At 49.1% G+C, this 22,587-nt stretch overlaps 1 protein-coding gene across 3 annotated transcripts in view; it reads right to left on the reverse strand.

Moving 5' to 3' along the window:
• Positions 1 to 21,347, reverse strand: part of LOC141469241 (uncharacterized) — a 34,008-nt gene extending 12,661 nt beyond the window's left edge. Inside the window, exons 1-3 of one of the 3 annotated variants that reach the window (XM_074154682.1) lie at positions 21,056 to 21,347; positions 9,129 to 9,958; positions 761 to 922 (exon numbers count right to left, since the gene is read on the reverse strand). In XM_074154682.1, the coding sequence (XP_074010783.1) occupies positions 761 to 922; positions 9,129 to 9,958; positions 21,056 to 21,104 (1,041 nt within the window). In that variant the 5' untranslated portion in view covers positions 21,105 to 21,347. Of the gene's footprint in view, positions 1 to 760; positions 923 to 9,128; positions 9,959 to 20,760; positions 20,978 to 21,055 lie in introns of those variants that run through there. The other 2 variants (XM_074154684.1, XM_074154683.1) reach the window with 2 other exon arrangements.
• Between the last annotated feature and the right edge of the window lie 1,240 nt (positions 21,348 to 22,587).

Raw genomic sequence — 22,587 nt, forward strand, 5'->3', positions numbered from 1 at the left:
ATAAATAAAAAGGGAAGGAAGGAAAAAAGCTGGAAATGTGGCGTGATGGCCAAAGATAAAGAACTGAAAAGCAGAGGTGGGGTAGAGCCGAACAAAATACGCAGGGGCTAAAAAAGTGCTGTTTAGGTGGACACTGAAATGATTTGCAAATTTCAGTCAAATTCCACAGCTAGCTCTGGCTGACAAAAACAAAATACAAACAGAAACACTGAGAAGTTTCGTGTCAGAGATTCATTTGGCAGCTCAGAAGCACAGGAAGGGAAAGAGAGCATGGATTTGGGTAGCGATACCACTGCTTCTCTTTCCCATTGTGTCCGTTTTGTGGGAAATCCTGGGATTTTGACAGTTTGAAACCAGAAGGAAAAGAAAGAGCTTTTAATTCAAAGCACAATTGCTAAAGAGGTCCGTGGAAACATTTTGTTTTGATAGCATTGATGGGGGGCGGGGGGGAGATGTGTTCTTGTGAAGTTTTCAACTGTGGAGAAGTAAAAGCTCCTGACTTCGAGTTTGGCCATTGCATGAGGTGAGAGGAACGCTTGTTATCTCTAAAAGGAAGCATTATCTAGGAAACAAAACTGAACAAGAACAGAACCCAAGCACACCCTAAGGGAAGCTGAGCCCACTGTGGGCTCCCTGAAGACCAGAGCACCCATCCCAGGTGGGTGTGGTGTCCAGTAAATCAGCATCTTCTCTAATGGGGAACTTTCCATCTGGGCCTTAAGTATACCATTTAATGGAAGATACTGTGGTGTTTGCTTACCTCTTTGATCTGTCTCATCTTCTGCTCTTTCTGCAAGCTGCACACTTGCTTCTGGAGACGCAGGTTGTGCTCCTGCAGCTGCCCAATCTTCTCAATCAGTTGGCAAATATGTTCCAGGTACCCCAGACCGGACCCCAGGACTTTGCTGTTACCTTGGTTCACCTGCAATGACAATACGGAGTCAAGCTCAGATCACAGAGTAACAACGGAGCAATCCTTAATAGCAATGGGGAGCCCAGCACGCTCCTTACAGTCGTGTGGGCCTTGGCAAAGACACTCAGGGTTCCCCTTGCCACGGGGATTTGGTTATAGCCAGGTTTGAGCAGCTCTTTTCTGGATTACCCAGCAAGATGCTCCATCACAGGGACTCTTCTGACTGATCGCAGGCTGATGTAGAGGTAAAACTTGTGATGGCCTTTTTCTACTTCCCCCTCCCAGGCAAATTTTTGTCTTTTACAGGCCATAGCACACTTACAAACATAGTCCTACTGTATGGTATAGATGTCTGGGGTTAGTATGGCTTAGTTAGCCCATAGTCCTCAGTGCAAGTCATGCTTATGTGTACTGAGGCTGAGCTTGGCTCCTGCCCAAAGGCACATACCATAGAATGGTTTCGGCTGGAAGGGACCTTAAAGATCACCCAGTTCCAACCCCCTGCCATGGGCAGGGACACCTCCCACCAGACCAGGTTGCTCAAAGCCCCATCCAGCCTGGCCTTGAACACCTCCAGGGATGGGGCAGCCACAGCTTCTCTGGGCAACCTGTTCCAGTGTCTCACCACCCTCACAGCAAAGAATTGCTTCCTAATATCTGTCTCCCATCTTTCAGTTTAAAACTGTTACCCCTCATCCTATCACTCCCCTCCCTGATCAAGAGTCCCTCCCCATCTCTCCTGTAGCCCCCTTCAGATACTGGAAGGGGCTCTAAGGTCTCCCTGGAGCCTTCTCGTCTCCAGGCTGAATAACCCCAACTCTCTCAGCCTGTCTTCACAGCAGAGGTGCTCCAGCCCTCTGAGCATCTTCATGGCCTCCTCTGGACCTGTTCCAACAGGTCCATTTCCTTTCTGTGCTGAGGGCTCCAGAGCTGGACACAGTACTCCAGGTTGCAGTGATTTGCTGCTTTGTGACCAGCTTGGGGGTACATTTTGTCTGCCTTTGCCAATCTGCAACCATTACGGCACAGCTGAACTCAGACCCTCATCACTGGCGGGTCAGTGAAAGGGACACGTGCCTGAACCAAGCTGCCAAAGTGAAAGAACATCTTTCCACTGGCCTTTAGCAGATCCCAGCTCACGTCCCCTGCTGATACTTTCCCAGTCATGAGGAGATGCTTGAAGAAAGCCTGTGGGATCAAGCTGGCTGTCTGGCTATGGCCGAATACCCTGTACCCTGTACCACTGATGTCTCCCCACCCAGGACCTGCAGAGCCTCACTGCTGCTCAGCTGGAGATGGACTGAGGACAGGCAACAGTGCTTCCCAGCTTCCTGCTCATCTCTCTTATGAGGAAAGGCTGAGGGACTTGGGTCTTTTTAGTCTAGAGAAGAGAAGACTGAGAGGGGATCTGATCAATGCCTATAAATACTCAAAGGGAGGGTGTCAAGAGGATGGGGCCGGTCTTTTTTCAGTGGTGCCCAGGGATAGGACAAGAGGAAATGGGCACAAACTTGAATATACGAAGTTCCACCTAAACATGAGGAGGAACTCCTTTACTTTGAGGGTGGCAGAGCCCTGGAACAGGCTGCCCAGAGAGGTGGTGGAGTCTCCTTCTCTGGAGACATTCAAAACCCACCTGGACACATTCCTGTGCAACCTGCTCTAGGTGGACCTGCTTTGGCAGGGGGGGTTGAACTAGATGATCTCCAGAGGTCCCTTCCAACCCCATGTGATTCTGTGATTCTGGGGACCTTGAAGTTTTTGGCTCCAGGACTTCCCCAGGAGCAGCAAAGTGTCCTCTCCTGTGCCGCAAGTGGACTCTGCCGAACGTGCTAACAAAGACATGCCGAGGCTCACTTCCACCTTGGCCCTGCCTGCCGATGTGCGTGTGATAGCAGTAAGTAAAATAAGCCTCGATCTTTACAAAAGCAGTGCTCTAAGTTTATCTTACTTCAAAAAAAATAAGTTCCCCCTACAAAAGCAGGAAGCTTCCTCTGTCTCCTTTCCCACAACAATCTACATTTTTGGGGAAATGCCAGCCTTGGGACTCTTCCTGTATTTTCATTATGTCAGAAAGCTCATGGTGTGTTCAAAAATAATCAACACTAGGATTTACTTCTTTTTAAACAAATGATGATACAATGTTATTTATAAACAGGTATTATTATGTCCAGATGCTTTTGTGTCTGAGGTTGGGACAGAGGTCACATGAAATCATATGACTCCAAGCCAACCAGTCATTCACATTCATGATTTTTATTTTCCTCTCGGGCAGAGCCTGCAGAAGCGGTGGCAAAACAAAGGTTACTCAGCCATAAAACTGAGTTTTTAGAGTTTCTGTGCAGTGCAAAGGGGCAGCCACAGGACCCACAGGGAGACCAAAGCCCACATGGTGCCTGATGGGAAAAGCTTGAATCAAATGCATTATAACCAACATATCTGAAAGGAGCTAGGGTTTTTGGGGTGTCCAGCTTCAGAAGCATGATTTTTCAGAAAGTACATGAGTATTAGCTTCTGAAAATCTGGGGTTTTTTAAGCTCTCCCCAAATGGGTAATCAAAAGCTCCTCATTCCCCTTGAAAATGTAGGCTTTCTGCCACTCTGTTCCACCTTTTTGCACATTTAATAACTTCCCTTTTCACCAGTTTGCTATTCCAGTGACTGATGGCACATCTGTATTGCCCTATGGAGACAGTGAGCCGAATCCAACCCCTTCTATAGCTGTAGAAACACAAGGGAAGACTACAAGGGACAGAGGAGCTCTTGGAAAACAGGATAGAGTAAAACATCTGGCTGTAACCTCAGGATTGGGGAGAGAGCGGGAAGCACTTGAGTGTCACCTCTTTCAGGCAGGGACCCCCTTTATGTTCCATATTTATCCAGTTCTTAACACTGCAAAGTCCTGCTTTGTGTTCGCAGGCAAACCGGGCAGGGGAAGAGAAGAAAAGGTGGCCCAGATTTCCAGTGCTCTGTGCCTAGGGCTGAAGGCACTTGAAAGCAAAGGTGTTTTGGGCAGGCTTTTAGCAATAGTTAGAGAGAACTTCCATCTCCTGAGAATACAGGTCCCCAGAAAAAAGAGGAGGGAGGGAAAGGTGTAGAGCAGTTGCTCCAGGTCTTGGGGCAAGGGGGATTTACCCCCGTGGAGGACCTAAACCAGACTGAGGGTTGGACCCAATATGCTGGAAGCCCCTGTTTCACAGCCATCCTTCAGAGGTTGCTCAGGGCAGGCAGTTTGGGCTATTTAATAGGAAATTAATTTGCATTTTATTGAAGCGATCCTGGCAAGCGCGAATGAGCAAAAGGCAAATGAGGCAGAGCCGGTGGTGCCTGCCCAACCTCTGTGGTCAGCATGCAAGGGTAAAAGATTTTTTTTAAGGGGGATACTTCACCTTGCTTGCCCTGCCACGAGGCCCGTTAGCATCAGGGTTGCTCAGATATGGCAGGCATTCAGAAAACGTGTGTAATTCAGCTGGTTGCCCCCAAAACAATTGCTCAGAAAAGGCCTCTCCAGGGACTCTTCCATGACTTTCTTTTCCATAGACTGGAACTACCTAAACAGCCCTCACTATCTTCTGGTTGTGCCACGTGCAGCATAGAACCTGCTCTGTCACATTCTGGTCTAAATATTTTCCTCTCAGCACCTGCGAGAGAGTTTTATGCCAGCAGCGGAGGGTGAGCAGCCATAGGAAAATGGCAAACATTTTCCAGGATGAGTATCTTCCAGTCTCCATCCTCCCAGTTGAAGCTTCCCAACGTGTTCACCTGATAGGACTGAAATTTTTCCCGTTGCCCACATGGGGACTGTCAAATAGCATTGGACCAAAAGCCATGTGCCCATTTTTGAGTTGATGAAACCTACGAAGAAGGAAAACCATCTCACCTAGTTTTTTGAAGGTGAAAATGCAGAGGATCAGACGGACACAATTTATGAATCAGATGGTTAAAGCTGCACTAGGAAAGTAACAACATAATGTATAAGTAGGTGCCAGATTTTGCTTTCAGGTACATCAGACCCTCAGCTGGAAGAAGAGGAATCCAAGGCTCTTGGCTACGCTGTTCTGAGTTATTCCCACTGTGGTTTTGACCCTGCAGAGTTAAGGTGCACTACACTGACTACCCGTGGAACTAAGAAGACATCTCTGCCCTTGTGAGTGCTCACCTAAGTAAGTTTTGGGGACGTGTTTTCAGTTGGCTGGCAATAAACCATCACAGATTTCTTAGGAAGCTTAAAAATACAGGATCAGCAGCATCTGCACTGGGAACTTTGGCTTATCTAGAGCTCTCCAGCCAATATTTTGGCTGGTGTAAAATCATGGTTTTTCTCTGAAGCCACCAGAGTTGCAGAGATGGGAGCCTGTCCCTCTCCCTCTGTGTGTGTGTAACATCATGCTCACTGCAGCATCTGAGCACTGCAAAGGTCTGAAGTTCGGTGCGAGCTGCAAAAAAGTTGATTGTTTTCAAGCCTCTTGTTCCATTGAGGCGTAATCAAAATCTGCATTTCTGATCATCAAATCAGCACCTCGTCCTGCCTAATTTCAGCCATCATCTTTAACTTTGATGAATGCGATGGGCTTTTCTTCATTTGAGCTCAATGGAAAACTGTCCCGGGCTGGACTTGGCAGCAGGAGCCCAAGCTGATGGGCAGGACTCACTTGCAGGCGAAGTTCTTCTTCATTCAGACAAGAGCTTGCTGATGTCTCTTGCAGTGACTTAGGTTTCGGCACTTCGTGCAATGCTCTTTGCTTTCTCTTGGGGATCGTTTTGAGTTGTACCATGCTCCATCCTCCCGTAAATCCCTCCCTGCCCACTCCCGCCGCGTTACCACGGGCAGTACGCCGGCAACCACGGAATGTAATTATAACCCTCCCATCGTGGGCTCGGAGCAACTGATTAGTGACGCCACGGGCTGAGCGGGAAGCATTTGTCACTGGAAGCTGACAGCACCGAAAGGCTTGTGAATAACAGGAAAGAGAGGGATCGTGCTGTATATTTCTGACGGCTCCACCCTGCTCTCCAGGAGGGGCTGCGCTTACTGATAGCTTCTGGTTTCCTCCAAGAGGCACGCACAGGCTATGGGGCTGAGCATCACAAGTTGCCCCATCCTTCCCCCGAAACCATACCACTCTCTGTCAGAGCAGTATTTTGACTGCTTTGGCCCAGAATAATTACTAATGTGTAAATAATATTGGGGTTTTTTTCTATTTAATGACAACAATGCCCCCACCCTCTGTCTTCTTCTAGGGGTATGGGCTGACTTTAAACGTAAACTTCATGGAGGGTGAGGAAGTGTTTGCAAAGCAAAAGCATCAAAAGCTATGTATCTTCAAACTGACCCAAACATTTAATTTGGCTTAAAAGGAAACGCTTTTATTTAGGCTTCAAAGTTCTTTCACTTGTTGTTTGACAGCTTCCACTTTCTTTCATCTTTCTAAACGTAGGCAAATTTCAAAATAATGACAGTTCAAAACAAAAGATCAGAAACCTTTGTTTAAGAAGCGCCAGACTGAAATGATTTGATGTATATTTTCAGCCAAAGCCAGTCACCAAGTGAATCCGAATGGTCAAAACATTTGGTCATTTTCAATCTCTCTCTTTTAGCAGTTTCCTTCCTGTTCTCTTGGAAGTGGCCTCAGCAGCGAGGGAGGCCAGGAGGACACCAAGGGACATCCTCACCCAGAGGCTGACTCCTTGCTCGGCTGTGGTGTGCCAGGAAGAACAGTGCCGTTGGCGTTGCCACAGCCTGCCAGGCTGGGGAAACTTAGCTGCTCCCCTCTTACTTGCAAGCTGTATTCCCAAAACCAGCCAGAGAACTGAGGAAGTTGCTGTCACCTACAATTAAATAATGCTCTCACCCGGCATTTAATATAAGCCAGCGTAAGCACTCTTGCATCTCTGTCAACGTAAATTTAATGCACTGGAAATTGATTCGATGGAACAATTTGGTTTGCCGCGTTCTTTGCCAAGCAGCGTGGGAATGCCCTGTACTGGCCTCCTGTCTTTCAGACAATATTGCTTGCATTTCCAGGGGTATCTGAGTCCCCGAGATGACATCAGGCCAGAAAAGAGGCTGGCTCCTAAGTACCGTGTTGTATCTTGGACAGGGCAAATGTGACAACCACAGAGCGAGCCTGGGGCAGAGCCTCAGCTGGGGTGAACCACGATGCACCCGTCGCTTCTATGGGCAGATGATCGTCTGGACATTTTTTCTGAGTGGGTCTCACTCTGTCCTGCCTCCGTTGTAGGACAGTGAGGACAGCTCAGCCCTGTGCGGGTTTGGAGGTGGCAGAAGGCTCAGCAGCTGCAGGAGGATGTTCTCGTACTTTATGGCACCAGCCCCAGGGCTCTGCATCGGCCAGGGACATTTCTTGCCCCAGTCAGCCTGGGTGCTACCTGGCATCCCAGCAGGTTTCAAGAGCGCCGCTCTCGAGATGCAGCAGCCCTGGAGGTGCTCTGTGAAGAGGGGCAAAAACTTCCTCAGCATCTCAGTCACAGCTGTATTTATACAGCTCGAAAAAAACAAACAAAGAAAAGTGCTCCGGGGCACAGAGCTTTAGCACTCAGCCAGTGAGGATATTAAAAAGGAGGGGAGATAAGCCACCAAGAGCTTCATTTCCTCTTCAGCTCCTTTCTAATTTATTCTCTTGTTTATTTAAATGCTCTGCTTTGGGAAACTGAGGCTCCATTTCACAAAGGATTTAAAGGAATTGCATGGGCAGCCAGAGCTGTCAGACAAGACCAAGCTGGCCGCAAACCCTCTGGAGCGCGACGCAGAATTTAGGTAACTTTATAAAAAAAGTCTTGTATTCAAGCTCTCCTGCTTCGGTCCTTTTTTTTGGACTCTCTGCCAAAAGGCCAGGTTGCTGTCTGTTCGGGAACGGTGCAAAATAGATATCTGCTGTGTGTGAGACAGCTCTGGGGAGGAAGAGGTTGCTGCATTGGACTGTGTGGTGCTTGTGCTGCCTCGATACGCAGTGTTAACAAAGATGGGCCATCTCTGACCTTCCTCCCTGCTCCGGAGGGTTTGGCATGCTGGAGAGGAAGGCCATCGCCTGATGGTTCAGGGCCCAGGCAGAGAGGTCATGGTGAAATTATACGCACAGCACACAGCACTTGTCACTTGGCTTCCTCCCACCCACCTCCCATTCCAATTCATCACTATTACCGTGACGAATGCCCCGAAAAGAAATCCCCGTGATGTACCCTTGGATCTTTTTGGTGTGTCTGCGTGACCCTCTTCAACCTAGCCTGCCTCCTCCTCTCCTTCTGCTCATGGGGCTTTTTGGCCTGTCTCTCTATCAAGAATCACAGAATCACATGGGGTTGGAAGAGACCTCTGGAGATCATCTAGTCCAACCCCCTTGATCTCCAGAGGTCCCTTCCAACCCCACGTGATTCTGTAATCAGCTCCCCCAGTTAGATCTTTCTGTTGCTGGTTCATGGAAGCCACTGCAGCAGGCAGGCAAGGCAGTGATCGGGGGCTTCATAGCATCCCCTCTGGGAGAAGGCCAACAGAAGGGCTTTTTATTCTCCTGTCAGTCCCACAGTGTACCCAGCAAAGGGGAAAGTGCTGAAAATATTACGTCTTTAAAGTTCAGTCCATCTCAGAACACAGAAGTTTCCATCACAGCTGTGCTGGAGGATTAAAATGGGATCTCCATGCCCAGCCCAGCTCCAGCCCAGCAAAGATTTGAATTTGTGCATTGGTCCCCTGCTCACTCATTAGTCGAGAGAGCTGGGTCAAGAGGACAGAACAGACCTGGACAGGAATGAGCTACCCCTTAGACAAGTTCTTTCCAAACTTCAGCGCCCCAACAGCAGTCCAGCTGTTCCCAGGAACAGGAATAACCTGACCTTGAAAAAGAAACTGTTCTGATCCCCCTCCCATGTATCAGAGGACGATGACTATCTTCATAATCTTCATTTTAAGACCAGAATCAAGTCCATCCTCTAATCTAGGGTTTTTTGAAACATCAGATCTCCATGAGTCATTAGTCATCCTTACCCAGACCCAATATATATGAATTACTTCAGGATTTCACTGCTATGAAAAGAGCTCTTAAAAATCAATTACCAAGATCTCTTGCTTACAACAGTTTCAGGGAAGGTTTTCTAAATCACTCAGATGTGTTCTAGTTTGTCACAGACCGTAAGACTTGAACCCTGGCTGAGGTATTTGGACAGGCCTAGCTCTAAGATTCAGTTTAGTTGTTTCTTACCTCACTCAGTCTACAGCATTCATCCATGTATTCATCCAGACTGTCACTGGTGGGGTACTTCTTCAGCTGATGAAGGTCTTGCATGCTTCCAAAGTTCTCTGGGAAATTGTCAGCAATTGTCTTTGTCTCTTCTATGGGAGCTGGGGTGGGAAGGGTGCTCTCACTGGGAAGATCTGTCTCTGGGGTAGGTTCCTTTTCCAGAGATTGCCTTTCGCTTTGGTCAAAATGTTCACCAGGACTTTCTTCCTGAGGGACACTGAAGTCTTCAAGAGAAGCTGTAGGACCCTGCACAGCATCTGCCTCCTGGCTGTAGTACTCGGCTTGCTTTTCACTCTCTGGATCTTGGTGGCTGACTTTCCTGGCATGCTCTTCACATGTTCTCATTATCAGGTGGTCGATTTCTGGAGAAGAAGAGGTGCTAAGCACACCTGAGTCACAAAACGAGTCTCTGCTGTGAAGTACAAAGCTCTTCTCTGAGCCCGTCGGTGTTGATGGAGAATTAGCCCCACTGGGCAACTCAACCCCTGAGTCCTCGGATTCAAATTTGGCGAATCTGTGAAGCCGGCACTTGGACTCGAAGGCGCTGAGGTCAGGCAGTGTGGCTACATAGTCCATGCTTGCCGGGCCATCTGGGTAGTCCGGATCTGCTGCTGCATTCGGATTTGCCTGGCAGTCCGGCGGGAGGCTGGCGCCGGGGAGATGGGACTCTTGGGTGCAGGCTGTGTCAGCCGGAGCCTCTGGGATTAACCCTGGGTTTTGAATTCCTTCATCGCTCAGTATCTTCATGTGTGTGAGCACGACTTTGTCCTCCGCAGGTGGGCTCTTCTTACCTGCTTAAAAGAGAACAAGCAGATGGTCGCAAGAGGCTACAAAACTCAGCGTATAGTTCATCCCCCAAGGGATGTGAAATGTAAAACTGTCTATAGGAAGGTGGTAGAGGGGGGCAGCCCTAATTTGTTTTTCTTGAGCTTTATGAAGCTTTCTTGTAGGCTTTGCTACAACAGAAGCGTTGTGTTTCACAGCCCCAGAGTCCCTCATAAAAACACACACAGTTCTGATTTGGTAGATAGGTAGAAAACAACCCTCATAGCCAGATAACTTTTTAGTGATTACCTGCATACAGACACAGAGAAGTACATGGTCTTTCAGTGTGATAGACATTAATAAGGCTAAAATAATTCCTCTGATTAAATGTATTCTGAACCAGCAGAAAAAAAAAAGGGGAAAACGAAATCTTTCTTTCTACAGGCTTAAGTGAATTTTGGGTGGCAACAAGCGATTTGCAAACTGTTTGGTATTCTCTACAGCGTTCTCTGCACACATAGAGGTGACCAAAGGCAGGTACTGATAGGAAAAGCAAACGAGGCATTGTAGATCTTTTTCACTCCCTGTATGGTTTTAGCTGTGAAGTAATTTCTATAAATGAACTTTTACCTTCTTTGTAAAGGGAAAGGAGATGGGGCAGCTTTTTTCATGAGCTTTTTACACCTCGGCAAAGATGACTTGTTTTCACATCGCAATTATTTCACGTGGCACCGTGGTAGAGCAGTCTCTGGATGAAAGGCTGATCTCCAGGAGTTGGAAGATCTGCCCCCAGGTTTTCTTACTGTTTTTCTGAATCTGATATTTCACAGTGCAGACTTCTGGCTCACACCGGTCTGAGAGCCAGCGTGAAAGCTCTGCATCAACCCACTAGCAAACTGCAAATCTCAGCTCCACGTCCATCTGTTGGTGGATTTGGGACGAGGAGTTGCTGCCGTACAACAATTCAGTTTCTCTGGTACCTCTTCCCTTATTACTGCCTGACCCAGAGCAGCTCAGAGGGCTACAATGCATACGCTTGTCAGGAAATCTTACTTCCTACTTCATTTCCTTCTCCTACTTCCTTTCTTTTTGCCTGACATCAAACCAGCAGCTGCTTTACAAGCTCACTCACAGTAAGGTAATTATCCCTAAGAAGGCATGGAAGCCTGGGACCCCCCCACTAGCAGTAGACTGGGGAGAGCTCTGCTGTGCAGCCCTCCTTCACAGTAACCCGAAAAACTCCCTGTTTCAGAAATAACCTGTTTTCCAGCCTCCCCTCCCCCAGCTCGCTTTCTGCAATGTCCGCAGACTTTTACTCATTAAGGCCAAGCTAGCTATTAAATGAATCATTTTCTATTTTATTTAAATTCCTTCTGTTTGGTCTATAGAATTTCTTGGGATAGCACTGAAACATGCCCTTTTCTGTCCATAGGCAGCCATAGACGTAATATTTTACACTGGATTTCCAAAAGGGCTGTCAGTGATAAATAATCCCATCTGATGGGCTTTTTATGGTACTTGGGCACGTAGTGCTTATAGCCCCTTATAGAAGATCTTGTTTATCGTATACAGAATTGCAACGGCCTCCTTTGGCAGAGTTCACAGCTGCCTCTCCACTGTAAAGAGCCAGATTTGGGGCAGTCAGTGCCAGCCTGCAGGGCAACACCAGTACACTGCTGTGGTGGGGGACAAGAGAAAGACATTGCCCAGGGAAATATCGCAGGAAAGCTCATCAGGAGCTGCCTGTGCTGGGCTGGGTAACAGCCCTCCCACTCTTGGGATAAGCGTGATGGACCCTGAGCTGAGGACCGGGAATAGGGTCCATGCTCTTGGAAGGAGGAGGTGGAGCCGAGTTGTTACTGATGTGAAGAGGATCTACCTGCTCAGCTGCAAACATCTCCTGGCAGCGAGAGGCAAAGCACTGTACCTGCATGAAAAACAGATGTACAGGCTCTGCTGATGGCATCACCACCGCAGATGGCACAACAAAACCACTGAGAGTCAGGAGGAGAGCAGTGGCGTTGCTGCACTTTCTTTTTAAGAACAAATCATACGGCCATCACTCTTACCAGAAACTACTATACGCAATTGTAGTCCCTTCCCACAGACTGATTGCCTTCACTTATTAATCATGCTATGCTTTCCTTTGATTGGAGATTCTCTCTCTCTTTTTCAATCTGCCCCCTTTTTTTTTTTTTCTTGCTTAACCGGTTTCACCCTGGCCTACACAAATATTTCTTTGTCTGAAATCAGGAAGCAGCATATTAAAATGAGGTCTTGCTGCTTACAGAAGGAGATGTCAGATGCTTTAATTCATATCTTTTATAAACACAAAAGCTACGATGTGCACCAGAAAGCTTGGCTGGGGTAGGAAAAATAAAAAACGAGATGAAATCTCTGTGAGGGTCCCCTCAATGCCAACAACCCCAGTGCTGAGAAAGGTCTGTGCTCTGGACAACATGGTTCTCTCCCCATCCTGTGGTCACTAGAACGTGGCACGGTTTCACAACAATTACTTGTTTATCTCCTCTAGGCCGCAAACCATTGATCTCGGCACTGGCAGGTGCTGGTAACCACAGTGTTTAAACGTTTCTGATTTATCCTCCCAGCCCCTTGTGATGATGCAGAATGTTATCATTCCCCCTACCACAAGTTCAGAACAGACAGCAAAGGACAGCAGGATTTTGCAACACACTCAAGCACCTCATCCTCACTCATTCTATGTCCAGTTCTGGGCTACCGTGTCCAGTTCTGGGCTCCCCGGTTCAAGAAGGACAGGCAACTGCTGGAGAGGGTACAGCAGAGGGCTACAAAGAAGATTTGGGGCCTGGAGCATCTCTCTTATGAGGAAAGGCTGAGGGACTTGGATCTTTTTAGTCTAGAGAAGAGAAGACTGAGAGGGGATCTGATCAATGCTTATAAATACTTAAAGGGAGGGTGTCAAGAGGATGGGGCTGTTTTTTTTCAGTGGTGCCCAGGGACAGGACAAGAGGAAATGAGCACAAACTTGAATATAAGAAGTTCCACCTAAACGTGAGGAGGAACTCCTTTACTTTGAGGGTGGCAGACCACTGGAATAGGCTGCCCAGGGAGGTGGTGGCGTCTCCATCTCTGGAAACATTCAAAACCTGCCTGGATATGTTCCTGTGCAACCTGCTCTAGGTGGACCTGCTTTGGCAGGGGGTTGAACTAGATGATCTCCAGAGGTCCCTTCCAACCCCATGTGATTCTGTGATTCAATGATACTTTCCCATGGTCAATGAGGTCACCTGTGCTCCAGCAGAGAGATCTCCCATGATTAAGGCAGTGGCCTGAAACTCAAGTTTTTCTTGCTGCACCTCACTGAGGGAACAGCCTCTTCTTCCTCGCTATTAACTGGGTTATGGAATCTAAACCATGGGACTTCCAACGAGCAGATTGTTTCTGCTACACATCTTGAAAGAGGTATACAAAAATGCTCAGCTCTTTCAAGCCTATTGCTAACAAACACCAGAATGGTGCAATTAAAGCTCATCTGTGCAATTACAAAAAAAACCCAAAACAACAAAACAGTGAGCCAGACCCTCAGCTGCTATAAATTAGCTCATTACTAGGGCCCCTAACAGAATTGTGTCAGCTAATTCTGGCTGAGAACTTGGGCTGTAAGTGCTCTGTAGGACAATACTGGGGGCCCAGAGCAAACTGGGGGGGGGTGTGCTGCAGGGGTACGGTCACGGTGCTGCGTGGGGGCTTCCCAAAGGAGGTGTGAAGAGCTTCAGAGGGCTGAACGGCGGCACGAAGGTTGGTAAGATGTATTTACTTGTGCTGGAGGCCAGCCAGGTTTGACACTGCTGCTCCTGGGAAATCGGCCAAGATTTTTTTTTTTTGTTTTGTTATTGTTGTCTTTTGTTTCCTTTCCCCTGCACTGGTTTTCCACACTCCTTCTGGGCTGGGGGGTAAGGTATGGAAAGATGCTGCTTTCAGGAAGCTGGCTGGGACACTGGTGTAGCAGCAGGGGAGGAACTGGAGTTGTGTGTCTGCGCTTAGGAATCGGTATAGCTTCCTGCAGCATCTTTGGCAACGCATGCCCAGACCAAACATTGTCTCAAATTAACTTCTGCTACTTGCCTAGTAGCCCTCTCAAAGCGTTGCGTGGCTCTGTAACCACACTAGAGATAAACAGGGGTCCCTGGGTTGTAATAGTCCCTGTAACTGACAGTGACTGATTATGTGTAACCTTGGGCGAGTTGCTGGACTTTCTGAGCCTGTACTGTTGGAGGATAAGACTGTTTCCCAGCTCATGGGGAGGTGGTAACAGTGAACTGGCTAATATCTGAAGGTAATTAGTAGGTAGTGAAAGGAACTGATGCGTCCCAGCTAAGTCTCTAGAACTTCGCTTTGCTTTGTTTCCCAGTTGCTTTCTAGGATACTTCTCTGCTGGCAAAGTCAGAGAAACTTAAATCCTTCAAAGGTGGATACACTCCCATCAGCTGCTGTCCCAAGGCTTTCCTTTCCATGGAGTTTTAAGTCCAAGTGTATTTTTCCTGTTGCACAATAGTTAGGAGCTGCCAGGGCACAGCCTAGTGCATTAATATAGAGATTCCTGACCTGAGGAAGGAGGGAGGATATCTAAACATGAAATTGCTTTTAAGCAGATTCTTTATCCCAAGTAAGTTGTATTGAGATGCACTCAAACAACTGCCCAGGCAAAACTCCCTGGCGTTCCCAGTCCTGCCCAGGCCCAATTCCTGGCACAAGCTCCCACCTTTCTAGTAAACCAAGCCAAAGTCTGTATTCAAATCCCCACGCTCCAGTTTTCTCTTTTTTACCTCTAGGGCTGTGGCTCCAAGTCGTGTTTCACAGGCAATTCCTTCAGTGCAAGCCCCGTTAAGCTCTGCTGGGTCCCGAAAAAGGGATAAGGAGGGACTCTTTATCAGGGAGTGGAGCCATAGGATGAGGGGTAACGGTTTTAAACTGAAAGACGGGAGATATAGATGAGATATTGGGAAGAAATTCTTTGCTGTGAGGGTGGTGAGGCACTGGAACAGGTTGCCCAGAGAAGCTGTGGCTGCCCCATCCCTGGAGGGGTTCAAGGCCAGGCTGGATGGGGCTTTGAGCCACCTGGTCTGGTGGGAGGTGTCCCTGCCCATGGCAGGGGGTTGGAACTGGATGATCTTTAAGGTGCCTTCCAACCCAAACCATTCTAGGATTCATTTGTAGGCTGCTTGGCATGGGGAGAATCTCTGTTAAACAGGTGCTCAGTGACTGGAAAAACTGGAGCCAAAGCTTTTCTTGTCTCTGTCTGCTGTTGTGTTACAATGTGTAGTGGCATCAGAGCTATGGCAGCCTTCTGCTTGTCCCCAGAGCTGCTGCAAGGTTCAAGTGCACAGTGAGCCCATCCACGGTGCGTGGTGTTGGCAGGGCTAAGCAGGGTGGTCACGGGGAGAGGCAGAAGGTGACCGGTCTGGAGATGCTCAGAATGGCTGTTCCTCTCCCCTTTCCTGTCTACCACAAGACACACAACACCACCTAGATTTAAGTTCATAAGGCCATTACTTTCCAAGTGTGGTGTGCCACAGGAACCGAGCACCAGAAACAAAGGGCATCACCAATGACCTGGGTTGCTGGAGTAGCAGGGATTTTACACAGCTGCCCTGCAAAGGAAGACCAAAGTCAAACCCCATCGTTCCTACCAGTCTGCTTATCCCTAAGCACAGCAGCGAGATGCACATGAGAATCCCCAGAAAAGGTTTTTCAGCATCCCACAGAAGAGCCGCACAGCCTGCCTAGTAACTTCTCTCTAGCTGTGCCAAGGATTAAACCCTGTGCCATGCAGGACAGGTTCTGTGATGGGGCTGTGGCCACCAAGTACAGACTCAGAGATGATCATCAGCTTTTGAAGAATCATCAGGCAGCAGGAACTAGTGAGCTGGAGTCAAACTCATGACCTAGAAATGAAAGGCTGCCTCCCCTATTCAGTCCTCGCATTCCCTCATTTTCCTTCCTTCCTTTATAAAAAGCCTCCCTTTTAGTCCTCCCGTTGCGACATGTTTTCTAACACCGCTGGCAGTACAGCTCAGGTGGTATTTCCCTTTCACTGTGAAGAGGAGATTTTATTTTTTTTTTTTTTTTCCCTTCACCAATGATGAGGTCTTGATTTCCCAGCATTTAAGAGAAAAGGGGTCACTTCCTTTCTGAAACAATAGGCATTTTTTGCTGCTGACTCTTCCCCCATATGTGCCGAGCGGTGGAGCTGGGTGGTGGGGCTGTGCTGGCACCTCCTTCCCAGAGCCAGCCCACCAGCTGGCCCCCACACAGGAGCTGTGTTACCTTCCTCGCAGGGTAATAGCTGTTCCTCGCATAGCCCTGTGGCCACAGGGAGTTGTTGCACGGACAGGACCCCAATATTTAGAAGAATTGGATTACTCTTATGCTGCCAAAAAATACCCCAACAAACAAACAACCCCCACCCCAAAAAAACCCAGCAACCACTACCAATTGAGCCTCTGGGAGGGAAGTCTAGCTCCACAGAGCTTTGCTATGGAATTCCATGGGCTGAGGATCTCCCCGCTTCCTGGTGCTTTACAGGCCTGTTGAAGACCTGATGCCACTCCTGGTGATGGCAGGGGTGCTGCTTGGCACCAAGCTTCTGCAGACAATCTGCCTTCCCAATGCCTTTCAAGCAAAGCTAGTCTGTGAGCATGCTGATGTACTATGGGCTGCCCCACCCGAGCAACCGTTAAACCTTTAAAACCATTAAAGCCATCTCCTAAACCATTAGGACAATCATGAGCCAAAGAATTTTGAAGGGGAGCTAATGGAAGGGTCTTGTCTTCAGTGCACCTTCTTACAACCTCCATCTATAACGGCAGAAACTTGCGAAGGGTTGAAAATCACTGTCATAGGAATGTTGTTGTGTTGTTTTTTTTTTTTTTCTTTTTTTACTGGAATTGTGTCGTGGTTTAACCCCAGGCAGCAACTAGGACCAAGCAGCCGTTCACTCGTTCCCTACCGCCCACCCCCTCAGTAGGGCAGGGAGAAAAAGGAGGAGGGAAAAACTCATGGGTTGAGATAAAGACAGTTTAAGAGCACAGCAAAGGGAGAGAAAATAATAATAATAATGGTAAAAGAATATACAGAATAAAGTGATGCAATGCAATGCTTTCACCACCCAGTGATTCGTTGCCCAGCCTGTCCCAAGCAGTGGTCACAGATCCCTGCCGCCCAGCAAGCCCCCATTTATATACTGAGTGTGACATCTATGATATGGAATATTCCTGTCCTGTTTATGCTCCCTCTCAGCTTCCATGGGAAGCTGAAAAAGTCCTTGACTCAATATATACATTGCTCAGCAACAACTAAAACTATATATATATATATACACACACACTATCCAAAAGACAGCAGCTACTAGGAAGAAAATTAACTCTTTTCCAGCTGAAACCAGGCCATATTGTTACTGAAAAACTTGCATTTGCAGAGGAACACACTCCCATGTGGTAAATGAATATTTGCACGCTAGACCCAATTCTCAAAATTTCAATGTAACCAACTGGGGGAACTGAAATGCATGTGGATTTCATGGGAGTATAGATACAGTTTGGTTTGCTTGAAATGTTGAATGCAAAGGAATAATTACAACAAAGCTGAGCTCTCGGACAGTCCTTGAACAAAAAGCACAAAGTTCTTGGATCATTTAGCTCCAACGTGCTCTCCAGTCTCACTGTTAGTTAAGTGCATGAAGTTCCTCCAAATGATAGTTTGGTAACATAATGTGACCAGAAATGTTATAAATCACCCGTAGCTGCAGCTGGCAATGATAAATCCATATAAAATGGATGCTGAGGGAAAGATAACAGGGTTCAAGGATTCTAACTGAAGAGGCATTCATTGCTTTAATATGTATGTTTTGGAAGAGAAGGAGGTAATTATAGCTCTTTTCAGGCATTTGAGGAGGAATGAGAGGGAGATTGATTGTTTACTGATGGATACAGTTGGGTGAACTAAAGAGGAAATGGATTTCCAAGTAGAGAGGCCACTTGACATTTTTACAGCTTGCTTCTATTCATTCCAAGTGACCTGTGAAGTTTCTGAAGCAGAGGGACAGGTCTGATTGATTAGTGACCCTCTGGCAGAAAGTCCGGGGGCACAGCAGGTCCCTGCAGACCACCTGGTTTATCAGAGTTACTTGTGTAGGCTGGAAGTCACCAGTTTTTAGACCAACACCTGACCTGGCGCATAGCATCAGCTAGAGCCTCTCCCACTCATTGCTGCTTTTACCCTGCAACTGATTTCTTTAGATAGATGGCCCGGTGGGAAAACCAGGCTGAGGATAATTTTGGTGCACAAGGATCTGCCCCCAAGGCCTCCCTATTCTGAAACGTAACCACTCCTGGGATGGGGGGGCAGGCTCAAGCTGCTGTAATCACCTATGGGGCTTATTTGTGAGACACTGTCAGGGAGATGACAGCTCTCACCGAAGACCTGTAAACCCTTCTCTTTGGAAACTCCCCTGCGCTCCTTCAGGAGAGAGGTTCAAAACCTTAAATGAAGGAAATGATGATTTCATGAGCAGCCCTGTGTAATAGCAAAAGATTATCTGGCACACAGCTCGCTAATGTGCCTGAGCAGAAAATGAAAACAATGGAAACAAGTATACCACACCTTGGCAAAAACTGTCTAATTTGGGAGATCTTTCCTTGCCCATCTGATTTGCAGGCTACCTCATATCGCAAAGGAGTATTCAGCCAGAAAGGAGCTAGGAGACAGGAGGCCCTTTGCAAGGATGGAACTTGCCCCCCAGGGATGACAAGTATGTAGTAATTCAGGTTTTATTGCCTATAACAAGCTTGAATAAACAACTGTTCAATAGCCCTGAAGGCCAAAGCCATAAAGACCCTGGTGCTTCAACTGAAGCCAAAGGAACTCATGAGTGGTATCAGAAAGGTCACTGTTAACCCATTCTTCATGGTCAGTCATTGCTGTCCCCAGGTAAAACCCCAGAGAGCTGCTTCTGCTCAAACAAGGTAGCAGTGGGCAGGTGGAACCATACTCTTTGATGTGTCTGAAATATTTTATGGTTGCAATGCGAGTGGTGACAATTTTTGGGTTCGTTACTCTTACTGGGGCCACGCAAAGACCTTGGTGTGATGACAAGGAGGTGGTGATGGAGGGCTCTGTAGCTGCAGTAAACTGAACTTGCTGTTATATTCACTATCTTAAGCTGCGTATTTGGAGGTGTGACTTTAAAGTCCCTGCCACAAAGCTTGCAAGAAACAGCATGCCCTAGGCTCTTTCTGAGCAGAGATGGGGTCCAAACCAGGATGCAAATATTCAGTGCCTCTTTCCATCCAGGGTGATTAGGGAGTGCTGTCCCTGTTTCTTATCTGGAGATATTCTAGCTGAATCTCTTTGATTCCTCGCTGCTCTGTGCGATAAGACTGTTCCCCCACCAAAGCTTCCACCTACCCCTGCGATGATACTGCTGTGATGATGAGGGACACTTCCATGTGGAAGAGCAAGCTTCCTTTCCCCTCCTAACCCTGCCTTCAGGCTTGTACTATATAGCTTGGGGGAAACAAGTTTATGGTCAAATTACATCCAGGGGGGAAAAAACCAGAGCAGTTTCCACCATAAAGTAAAATGGCATCTCTTCAGACACTCTCCACATCTTGTGGTGGTGCTGGAGTGCTCTGGCAGCAGCACTGCTCTAGAGCCCTTTGTGTCACTGGGTAAAAATGCAGTCTCCAGACCAACCCCAGGCACAGAAACGTGTTTCAGCAGCCCTTGCTAGCATGGTGCCCAGCAGTTACCTGCTAGGGCACCTTGGAGAGGTGGAGAGGCTCCAGCTCAGGCTGAGCTCTGCATAGCTGCCCCAGAGCAGGAGCGCTGGCAAGAACAATCCCAGCAGTGAGTGTCTGGCCAGATGCCCACGAACGTGGCAGCTCTGGTGACTCCACAGGAGCTGCTGGCACTGTGGCAGTCCAAGGAGGTAGGAGTTTGGCGTACACAGGGGAAGTCAGGACCCCAGGAGGCAAAACCATTCCAACACAGAGTTTTGCAACATCTTTCCCATCCTGCTGTTGCACAGCACGCTACGCTTAACACTGGCAAACCCTGTCTGTAGCCACCTCCATCCCAAGCAAACCAGCCCCGTGCAGGGATGGTAATGGAGACAGAAACTGCAGATCTCGTTTACAGCTGGCACGAGCCGAGCTGAAGGGGAAACAGGGATGCTAAGGGGATTCTGCTACCTGGGGCTTATGATCCCCCAGCCTGCAGCGCTGGCTAAGGAATGAAAAAAAAAAACAAACCCCATACCAGACCCCTTGTGCCTGAAAAAGGCAGTTTGAGACCACATCGTTTGTTTTGACAACAGACGTACAAAGTTAGAAGTGATCTGCTGCAGGACCCTAGCTGCCTTCCCTGCCTGGGGTCACCTCGTCTGCCCAGAGCAGGAGGGAGCAAACAAAACCTCTCAAGCTCGGGATGCTGACTCCCCGATGGATGGGGATGTACCAGCCTAGAAAGCGACCCGATATCCATTGCCAGCGCGGTGACAGGCTGGGGACAGACCCCATCCGCCCCACCTTGGTGTAAAACCCCAGCGATACCGGCGGGACATGAGCTCGCAGCCGCTCAGCTCCTAATTCCCTCGGTTTTGTCCCATCCCGGGCAGTTCTCCCTCCGGCAGGCACGGACCGCTCGGAGTCACCGCGCTCCCGCCTCTCCGGCTGCTCTCTCCCGAGTTGACAAACGCAAATTAAACCCCTTCTAAGAGGAAAACAAATCGCTTCCCTAAAGCCCCATCCTTCCCCGGGGCAGGGGGGGAGGCTTATTCCAGCCTTACCTGCGTGGGGGCAGAGGCAGCCGGAGAGCAGGGAGCGCAGCATCGGGCCGGGAGCGGGTGCGGTGCGGTGCGGGCAGCCCGTCCGGCGGGGCCCGGGAGCGGGACGGGACGGGACGGGCTGGGCTCGCCCTAAGTACCGTCTGCGCTGCCGCCAAGGGGAAGGAAGGGGGTGGCGGAGGAGCGAGTTTTGGGAGGTGTGTGCCGGCAGCCGTCGGCTGGCCCCGGGGGCGGGGGGGGGTGGTGGCGGTGGTGGCGGTGGCCGGGGCAGCCCCCCGGGGGGGGACGGCGGACTCACCTCTCTTCCAGGGCGCTCCCAGGGTGAAGCTGCGGTGCCAGCTGAACATCCCGGCAGCAGCCGCCCTCAGTGGCGGGGGAGGGATGGGGACGGGGGTGCCATCGCTGCCAGCCCTCCCCGGGCTGCTGCGGGTCCCCCCGGCGGGCGAGAGGGTCCTGGGCTAGGGCATGGCGGGGGCAGCGCTGCCGGCGCGGAGGCTGCGGAGCGGCGAGCGGGCGCCCGGCCAGCAGCGACTTATAAAGGGAGCAGCCCAGAGGAATGCATCTCCTTTGGCTGATAAGCCGAGATGACTGGAGGGGTTTGAACTACCTTCGCAACCCCCGGCGGAGAGAGAGAGAGAGAGAGGAGGGAGAAAGGGGAAAAAGGGGACGGGAGAGAAGAAAAAGGAAAATATTTCAGCTCTTGCATAATGTCAATAAACAGCCCCCCTCTCAAGTGGCAGGAAAGGAAAGGCTGGAATGTTTTGGGTGGGGAGGGGAGAGTAGAGTGGGTTTGGTGGTTTGGGGTTGTTTTTTTTTTTTTTTCTTTTCGTTTTGTTTTTCCTTTCTGTATTGAAATTGCATGTTATGTGTTCGTAATGCAAAACTCTGCCTTGGTTGTAGCTGGGGCTGCAGGCTATGGGGAAGAGGGGTGAGGGGGAAGTGGCAGGACTGTCCCAAATGCCAGCTCTCACGGGCAGGCTTGTGGTGCCACCCCACTGGAGCGAACACCAAACATGCAGGCCAGGCGTGAAGAGCTTTGGCATGTCCTGGGCATGGCTTTGCTCACCGGAGAGCTGCCTTGGGAAATGCGTGGGAAATTACTCCTAGGCTAGGTTTAAGCAATACAAGCTCCCTACAACCAACAGCAACATAACCTATACGGGGGTCTCTTCTTGCGAAGAGAGCACCAGTCCCGGCATTACTCTCCCACCCAGACTTCTGCTGGCTTGAGCGCTGTCAGGAGAAAATGTTGCTGCTCCACCGGTTAAACCGGCCTAATTCTGTGGACTTCAGCTGTCCGCAGAATCAGCGGCCCTGAGGAGACTGCAGAGAGCCAGTGGTTGCTCCAGCCCTACTACAAATGCCATGAGAAATCTGGGCGGGAGGGGAGCTGTCAGGGGAGATCCAGTCCAGCTGCCCCCTCGCTCTGCTCCCCCGGGTGCCGGTTCTCCGGTGCCACTGGAACAAACACCACGGGCCAGATATCAACTGAAGTGAACTGACTTTTTGCTGTAGCAGTCACTGAAGTTTGCTAATGGCACCGGCCACAGTTTAAAGACAGGGTGTTAATTTGGCCCCTTTCCCCCACCGCATTGCTCTGGTATTTAGTTACTATTTTGTTGCTCCTAAACTCATGTCATCCAACAGAAGGCATCCTTCCTCCCCAGGCTGGGAGATTGATAGAGTCTTTGTGGACTGCACCCAATTTCCTTGCAGCTCTCCACGCACCCATCGTGAACCCAGTGCCTGTTCCTGTTCTTCTGGGAAAGCCAAAGAAGGTTGTGTCCAGGGCTGGTGAGAAGGAAAGCCATAAACTCCCTCAGGGAAGGA

This window comes from Numenius arquata, chromosome 10, assembly GCF_964106895.1.
Source record: "Numenius arquata chromosome 10, bNumArq3.hap1.1, whole genome shotgun sequence".
NCBI classification, from domain to species: domain Eukaryota; kingdom Metazoa; phylum Chordata; class Aves; order Charadriiformes; family Scolopacidae; genus Numenius; species Numenius arquata.